The 9210-nt window shown below is 40.1% G+C and overlaps 1 protein-coding gene across 1 annotated transcript; it reads left to right on the top strand.

Moving 5' to 3' along the window:
* The first annotated feature begins 1755 nt into the window (after window positions 1-1755).
* klhl42 (kelch-like family, member 42) lies at window positions 1756-6423 on the top strand. Its single transcript, XM_013273121.3, has 3 exons — window positions 1756-2941; window positions 3015-3208; window positions 5600-6423. The coding sequence occupies exons 1-3, from the start codon at window positions 2178-2180 to the stop codon at window positions 6052-6054; spliced, it is 1413 nt and encodes a 470-aa protein (XP_013128575.1). The 5' UTR covers window positions 1756-2177; the 3' UTR covers window positions 6055-6423.
* Window positions 6424-9210: the final 2787 nt, after the last annotated feature.

Below are 9210 nucleotides of genomic sequence, written 5' to 3'. Positions count from 1 at the left end.
TTATACCTAAAAATAAAGCACCGTGTAACAAGGATTCAACATTTTTAAAACTGAACTGTCTGTATTTATGGGTCATTCTACATAAACTCCGAATTGGCGATGGTGAAATGTCCTAAAATTGATTTATTTTTCTAATGTTTACACATAGATCATGTTATAACATAACATGTTCACTTTAATATTCACAAAAAAGACAGATTAATGATTTTTAATCTCTTTTTGTACATCAACTTACAGACTGGATGGTGTTACCTCACTCCTTCTGCAATATAAAAGGCTTTTGATAAATATTATTTCCTCAGTCTCTTCAGCACATGTAGTCGGACTTGCATAAGAATACTCATAATGCAACAAATCAGGGGATTATGTTTTCTTATTTTCATTTGTTAAGTGTGATTGCACAGTGTTTGTTCATTTGTGAAGCCATTTATTTGCTATGCAACTGTTATAGTGAGTAGTGTCACAATCCTTTTGATGTTGACCCTTAAGTGTAACAGAAATCAATGGATCTTGTACAGTTTGGCAGAGTTCATTTGCTGTGACAATGGAAAAAAAATTCCCCAAACCCCAAAGCACAGTAACATCAGTGACACAATAAACCACCCAGGGATTGGGTGGAATTGATTTAGACACAGGATTAATAATACTAATAATATTACTACTACTACTACTACTACTAATAGTAATTATTATTATTTTAAAACTTCATGAAGAGCTTTCGATTAAGTTTTTTTTTCTGTTAATGGTTAACAGTGGTGTTAGTTAGTTGTAACAGGTCTGTTGTGATTCATAATCAAGGTGATACCAGTGACAACTTCTATTAATTTTTTTTTCTAAAATGGCAGCTACAGGGCATCAAACCACATGTTGTCAGTCTTGTTTTTCTCACAAAATTTCTTTCTTCTTTCTTTTTCAGTTCCCTAACAACTTCAACTAAAAGCTTCATATGAAATTATGCTATAAAAAAAAAGGTCTGAAAAATGAAAAGAGATACTGGACTCACTAGACCAATTTTTTTGCAGAGCTGCAGGAAACATGTTACAGGAAGTCATTAGATGTCGGCACCGCGGTGTTTTCCTTCAAAATAAAAGGCTTTTCTTAATCAGCAACGCCAGTGACACAACTCCAAGGTACCGTTACTTTGTTTATATACTTTATAATATTTATTTTACATTTTGTTTTGTTATGTTATGTTTGTCATATATGTATTATTGCAAGACACAGCATTGTTGTTTTTTTTTAGTGCTTCATGGACTCAAGGGTTAGTGTTAAATGACCTAATAAGTGGAAATCATTCTTCTGTAAATAGGTACAAGAACTGGACTGAAAATGATTAAAAAATCAGCCAATGTCCAAAGAAAAACTTAGATAAAAGATATTCAGAAATCCTGGAGAACTGTTGCTCAAGTCCACTTTAAAAATGACAAGAAAGTCTGGCTCCTTGGAACCAAAATATGAAGAAATTATGGTCAAGCTGAGGTGACCATAGCCAATAGCATCTCTTACAAAACCCCAAATTAAATTTTATTTAATTAAAAAAACCTAAATAAATATTAACGACTAACTAATCAAAATTAGCCAAAGTAAATAAAACAAGTAATTAGAAATAAATGAATAAACAATAACAACAATCAATAGCCTAATCAAAAAGTTGATCAAACATTCAACTTATCATTAATTTAAACCATGTTATGTAATTCTACTAATGACCTGCTGGGGGCAGTAAGGTGTCTTTGATACGCCTAATCTGCCGATAATTCCAATGGAAGAAGAAGACGCATATGATGTGGGGTGCAGAATCAAAACAGTTAAATTTGACAGCTCGACATTGTCCCTCACAAGGCTCGTAAAATGTTATGAAAACCTTCCTGGCAGGCTGAGAAACAAACCGCGATATTCAACCAACATTCTCAGAAAGTGGGGCCTAGTTGTGGAGGAATGCCATCGCGGGGAAAAGCTTCTTTTGGCCGGTTTATCCGGGAGCGGTAGCAGCGCCTCTGCAGCTAGCTGATTAGCTTCCCAGCTCCATGGCGATCTACGGGCTGAACATTACCATATATAGACCGGGCACGGAGCTCCCTGGCCGGTGAAATGTAAACGGCCACGGGCTCGGGAGACTGAGAAAGGGAAAGCAAAGACAAAACTCAGCCTGAGAGACCAAAACCACCATCTTCACCATGTCATCCGAGCAGATCATCGCCATCATCATGGATGACAAAACCTACGAAGTGAATAAAAAGAAGCTGATCGAGAAGAGTGACTACTTCCGAGCTCTGTACAGCTCGGGGATGAGGGAGTCCACGGAGGACTCGGTGCAGCTGCAGGGGCTCAGCGTCCTTGGATTGGAGCTGGTCCTGGAGTTCATCAACACCTCCAAAGTCCAGGTAGTCAACGAGACTCTGGAGGACCTGATCGAGACCGCCTCCTTCCTCCAGGTCACCTCCATCCTTAAGCTCCTCACTTCGGAGATCCGGCTGGAGAACTGCGTGGAGCTGTATAGCCTCTCCGAGGTGTATGGGACTCACGACCTGCGTACCGCCTGCCTCAAATACATGACCTGCTACTACCACCCCATGCTGAGGCGGCCTGAGTTCAGCAGCCTGGCCTCTGCTGTCAGGGACCAAGTCAAGGAGATGCGCATGAATGGCACTGCCACCCTGGTGGCCATCGGAGACTTCACCAGCCTGTCCCTGGATGTGCCGGATCAGGATGAGCCCTGGTCCATGCTGAGGTATGGAGAGGTGGATCAGCGCTGGAAGCCCCTCGCCAATAACCTCCCTCCAGATATGATCAACGTCAGGGGGTATGGGTCGGCCATCCTCGATAACTACTTGTTCATAGTCGGCGGGTACAGGATGACGAGTCAGGAGATCTCCGCTGTGCACTGCTACAACCCCTGCAGGAATGAGTGGAACCAGGTGGCGCCGCTCAACCAGAAGAGGTAACACAAGTCCCCTCTTGGTCCTTATTGGTTGTTTGCCATCGCGTTTCAATCACTGATTCTTCTCGTGCAGGTCCAACTTCAAGCTGCTGGCCGTACAGGGAAAGCTGTACGCTGTGGGAGGCCAGTGTCTGGGCACAGTGGAGTGTTACAGCCCTGAGCAGGACTGGTGGACCTGCGTCTCCTCGATGCCCGACCCGCTGGCTGAGTTCTCTGCCTGTGAGTGCCAGGGTATGATCTACGTCATGGGTGGATACACTGCGAGAGGTGTGTGTACAGGAGCTACAGTAACATATACACTAACACGCCAACACAGTCCGACAACAGTTTGGAGAGTAACTGTGAATTTTCATCTAGTGATTCTTTCTCCTTGACATGAACTTTGACCTGCACTGACTTGTGTCCATGCACACCAGATGAATAGTTTACTTTTTATTTTTTAAGGAGCAAAAAAGGCCCACATTTGGAGGTTAAAGGTGACATGAATCATTTCACAGCAGAAACCACAGTGTGAGTCCTACACAAGGATGATTTATACACTTCAACTGTGGTATTTAAAATACATAGATTTTTACATATCTGTCATGTTTTAGATCATCAAATAAGTTTTAATAGACATGATAGACAAAGATAACCTGAGTAAATACAAAATGCAGTCTTTAAAAGATAATTTCATTTATTAAGAGAAAAAAGTTATCCAAATCTACCTGCCCTGTGTGAAAAAGTAAATATGTTAACTATGTTATCTATGTTAAATCATAGATTAATTGTGATTAACCGCATTTTTTAGAAAACTGAGTTCAGTTTCACTTAGCCACACCCAGTCCTGACTACTACTTTTTCATGGCACTGTAGTTATAACTCCTCCAAAAAGCCTCTGAGAAATGAAGGGAAAAAACATAACTTAATTCCACAGAGTAAAAACTTCCCTGATGGCGGTATGGTATCTTTAGCCTGCGGTTAGTCTCAACAGATGGCTGCACCTCACAGTGATTCTGTTGGAGAAGACTTCCTGGTAAAGGGAGTTCTTCCTCCCTGCTGTCGCCATGTGCTGCTCATAAGGGATCATCTGTTTTTTACTTTTAGTGTCAGGTAACTGGAACGCTTATATCAAGGCAGGCACGTTTTACTGAAAACATCAAGATGTCTGTTTTGTTAAGTTTAATCGTCACAAGGGGAAAAAAGTAGGCTTAAAATAAGGGAAGCGAGAGAAGAGGAACAAACAGAACACAGATACCCAGGATAGTGTCTTTTCCTTATACTGTGAGGTGACTAAGTAAAAAGTGAGTTAAACCGAAAATGACTTTGTGTGAATTCAGATTTACTTTTGTTGTATTGTTGCACCTCCTCTCAGTTGGCTGTGGTGTTTGTCACGTTGTCCTTGTGTTGTTTTGTCGCTGTTGACAGTTTGAAGTAGATGTTTTACATACCGTTAATGCTTTATTGTAACACTGTCACAGTGCTGTACAAGACAACAGCACAAACAGAAGTGTATCCATCCCTTTCTTTGTTTTCCGTTCCTCACTATAAAAGATTTGGGATTATCCAAATCTGATCGCGTTTCCACACTGCAGCTTCTTATGGTGATTTGTTCATAACAAAGTCTGAAACATCCAGCTTCACCCTCCTTTTTGACTCTAATGGGACCACAGTTTACAAAACAAACATAATGTGCTTTGCAGCCATAAACTCATCAGCAAAGTGTTTACTGAGTTCATACTAAGAGGGAGCCGAGGACCTTTTCTCATGCACTTCTGTACAATTTAACAATCTGCCCCCTGCTGGCTGCTAGAGACGCAGGCTTTGCTGCACCCACCAGAAGTTTTTGGATCTTTCTTACCTACAGCTGTTTATATTCTCAGATTCAGTTCTTCTTGAGCTGCAGTTTACTTTTCTTAAACAAAATTAGATCACTTTTTGACCCTTTTTAAAAAAACTACTCTAAAGACATTCATTAGAATCATTATGTCCATGTCACATTTTAGTGCCCAACGTGAATTTTAAGTAAAGTAAAAAATAATAAATCCTATAAGCAAAAAGACAAAAATATAATTGAAATGAGAAATAACACAAAAAGTTATTAAACTTTTAAAGTTAAAGCATGGACTGCTCATGCACCGTAAGGTAGTGACTACACATCCAGACTGATCTCTGAATTACTCATTATTTCTATAATGAGTAATTTATTTATTTGGATCCTTCATATTTGGGTCTACTGAGCTGTTCCTGCTTCTTATAATCCTATAAACTCTTCATTTTAATGTGTATTTATCCCTTTACCAGTCAGCAACATATCGTTTATAATCAGGACACCTTGTCCCGGATTATCTCTTATATATCCTTAATTATAAGGGATTTAGCGCTGCTGGGTGAACAGGATATTAAAGCGGTTATTGCTTCCATATTTGGGTTTTTGTTTAAATAAGATGAGCAACTTGAATGCATCTCCCAGGTTGTAGGAGATTTTATAAAATTTAAAAACTATTCTTTATTTTATTATCGGTTTGTTTATGTTGGAGCACCTTCTTACGTTTCTCTTTGTTAATTATTCAGTCACTGCGTTTTGTATTTTGGGCTTTCTAATATTAAATATGTAACAATTACTCTTGTAAAGTTTTTTTTCTTCTTCTTCTTCTTCCCATTCATTACACTGGACAGAGAGGAACACAAACATCCTCCGATACTGCCCCATCTCTGACACCTGGACGACGTTCCGATCCTGCCCGGCTCACATCCGGAAGCAGCAGATGCTCTCCGTGGAGGACACCATCTACCTGGTGGGTGGCTACACCCACGAGCTGGACACGGGGCTGCGGCGGCGACGTCCCAGCCAAACAGAGGACGTGCTGACGGTGCAGTCGTACAACGTCACCACGGGGGAGTGGCTCCAGCTGAAGGAGAACACGTCCAAGTCGGGACTGAACCTGACGTGCACGCTGCACAACGACGGCATCTACATCATGAGCCGGGACGTCAGCCTGCCCACCAGCCTGGAGCACCGCGTTTTTCTCAAATACAACATTTTCTCCGATGCTTGGGAGGCCTTCAGGCGCTTCCCGGCTCTGGGACAGAACATGCTGCTCTGCTCACTTTACCTTCCTAACGTGCTGTGACCGGCAGAGCGGTGGGAAAGCTCGAACACCGTTAACAGACCGATTATTCTTGCACTCATTGGGGATCTGTGGCGTCAGGGTGTGGTTGGCAGTTTGAATGCCTCGTGACCGCCGTGCCTCGGATTAAAAAACTTGAAAAAACGTGCACTACGCTAAAGATACTGCTGTGGATGCAAATGGAAAAGCTATAATCACAAGTGTGGCCCAAAGCATCATCAGAGGTAGCACCAGTTTGTGCCTCTCATGTGTTAAAGTCAGCAGTCACCATCAAATAATCACCAGGTGAAGTTTAGAAAACACAGAACCAGCTGGTGCTGCCATTTGAAGGCATTTCCACAACCCTCAAAAAGTCTCTTCTGACCATCTGGATGAGCACATGTTGGTTGGATTGCAGATTTGAAAGGTGGAGGAACAGCATTCATATGGTTAAAATAGTCTTTTAGGGTCCTGGAAATAATGTTTGAGTGTTTCTCAAATATCATTTGAGAAACACTATCATTAAATATCATTGGAGAAACACTACAACTTCATCCCTTTTCCCAAGAGTAACTTTATTTTGAAGGGATGTCGAGTACCAGTGGTCAGACTGAGACTGCAAAGCAACAATCTCCAAAAAATCACAGGAAGTTCAGCCAAAGTCACAAACTTTATGATCACACCTAGTATTTCATTCTGATGGCGGTAGTTGGTTCGTCTTTGAGACATTTATGTCTTTAAAAAAAACAACAACAATCGGATGGTGACTGTAAACCCCAGAATACACCGGTCAGGCCCGCTGGAGCAATGCTTGCACTTCTACCACACATGTCAGGCTCTTCGTGTAAAATCACGCCAGTCTGTTGTATTGAGACCATCGAGAAACTGATCTATCATTAATAATATTAATATTATTATTATTAGTTTATTTCCAACATTTTATAAATATATTTCAGATGAGAAAAATTTTTCAATACAAACAGTGTAAATTATATCACGTACAGACCTTTAACAACATAACCTCTTTGTGTGACCCAGCATGTGAAAACCAAGCTGAAGTCCAACTTTCAAAACTTCTAGTTTAACATGCAAAATATTCGTTTTTGTTTATTTTCTATGAATTTCTAAAGACTGAAAAGTCTGCAGCATCACTGTGGGGATGAGTTTTCCCTCCCGTAGGCGAGAGGTTCGCTGGATGAGCATTTGGGACAAAATGGTGTGCTGTTTATTTGCAGTTAATGCATCAGAGACTGTTTGACAAGTGACAGTTTTCAGACACAGCTTTGAGAGATATATTTGCAGACCGTGAAGTTAAAATGAATTTTTTGAAAAACTGGAAATTAACACCGTTTTATTGTTCGTCTAGTTTTGCGCACAGCCTGGATCCTGTATATTTTTCACATGCTGTGTCACTCTAACCTTTACAGCGTGACATTTCTGTCCACACTTTTTCCATCAGTCGTTAAAATTATTTAACAAAAACACAAAAAATAAACTAAAAGAAAATATTAAATACAGCTGAATTAGAAATTAAAATAATAATAAACATTACTAATTAGTTTTAATTCTTTTCTTTAGTTCAAAGTTTTAGTTTCTTTTTTTAATATATTACTACATGGAGGATATTTAGCAGGTCCCAGGCTTAACAAAATTCAGAATAATCATTATAGTAAAAACATTTTTTTGCAACAAGATGACTTAGTAAGCACAGACCTCAAACACTAAAACTACTGACAGTTTCTTTATATTTTTATTTTCTTTTGGTTGATTTTGTAAATTCAAAAAAAGTTGTATTTATTTTCTTTCTGTCTAGTTTATTTAATTTAATTTAACTAAAATATTTCAGCACCCAGAGTTTTCAGACGATTTAAAAAAACGTCCGTGTTAGAAATGAGACATGACACTCCGAGTTAGGCTCTGTGCAGATCTCTTGCCTGCTGCCACTGTTTTGTCTTAAGCAGACTTAAAACGCTAAAATCACATGCACGTGTCCACTTTTACATCCACGACCATACAAAACATGAGAGGCACTGATGAGGGCTGCATAACAGCGTGCTTTCAAAACTAACGGCCACGTTATTCCTGATGTTTACACTCCATTGGCATCAAACTTTAACATAACACAGCACAACACACTACAAACCTTAAAAAAAAATCTCAGAAGCAACATGCATTAATGCTCTGCACATGGCAGGTAATCATAACGTGGCTTTGGTTTTACACTGCCAGTCGTAGGAGGATCAGAAGTTCTTTCAGAGGGAGCTTCATGTGTTGTATGAACACTTGCACAGTCTTACTCTTCAGAGAGACACTAAGAAAGGCTTAAAGCGCAATTCCATGAACTGAATGATGCACACGTGCCTTTTGCAACCTCAGTAAATAGGATAAAAAAGAAAAAAAGCACAAGATGCAGGACTCTGTTACATTTCCAGCAACCGACCAAAATTGCTGTGTTTACTTTCTGATTTTTGCTGAAGCAAGTTTTGTTTTCATTTCTGCGTTGAATGGAGGGACGGGTGCAGGTTTGAGAAGTGAGTCTGAAACTGCTGCAGTGGTTGTTTGACAGTTTGGACATTTAGGTCATGACCAATAAAGGTGAAGTTCAGGGGTCTGTCCCAGTGTCTTCTCTTTGCTAAATGCTATCGTGCTATCGCTCCATAATCAGTTTTTTTTGGGGGGGGGGGGGTCATATATATACAACCAACTAAGAGTGTGGTTTACACATTCACTGGTTCCATTTCAGCCAGGACACAAATCCCCCATCTGGCTATAAAATTCAGACAGACATGCTGAGCTACCCGCTGTGGTGACCCATTGTGACTAGGGAACAGCCAAAAGTAGCTTATTTTCAACCAACAGAAAGGACTGACTGTTTTTAACTCTGATAATCTATGATGTGACATCCTACCAAAATATCTTTTCCACTTTCCGGGAACATGACCCTGGAGAAAGTCCTGCCTCTGAGGGTCACCCTGCTCCATTCCTTCCCAGGAAAAGTTGGCACAAATGGCCCAGCCTGCAAGTGCATTTGCTCCTGATTTGAGGCTTCATTCATGGTCCATGAATTAAGGTTTTCTGTGATATTATATCCATCTTGTATTAATTTGTTGATTTGAGGACAATATTTGTGAAATATTAAACCTCAGATAAACAGAAAGATAAATTTTAGCTCACCTTTAC

This window comes from Oreochromis niloticus, linkage group LG17 (genome assembly GCF_001858045.2).
Source record: "Oreochromis niloticus isolate F11D_XX linkage group LG17, O_niloticus_UMD_NMBU, whole genome shotgun sequence".
NCBI classification, from domain to species: Eukaryota; Metazoa; Chordata; class Actinopteri; order Cichliformes; family Cichlidae; genus Oreochromis; species Oreochromis niloticus.
This window is presented reverse-complemented; position numbering and strand designations above follow the sequence as displayed.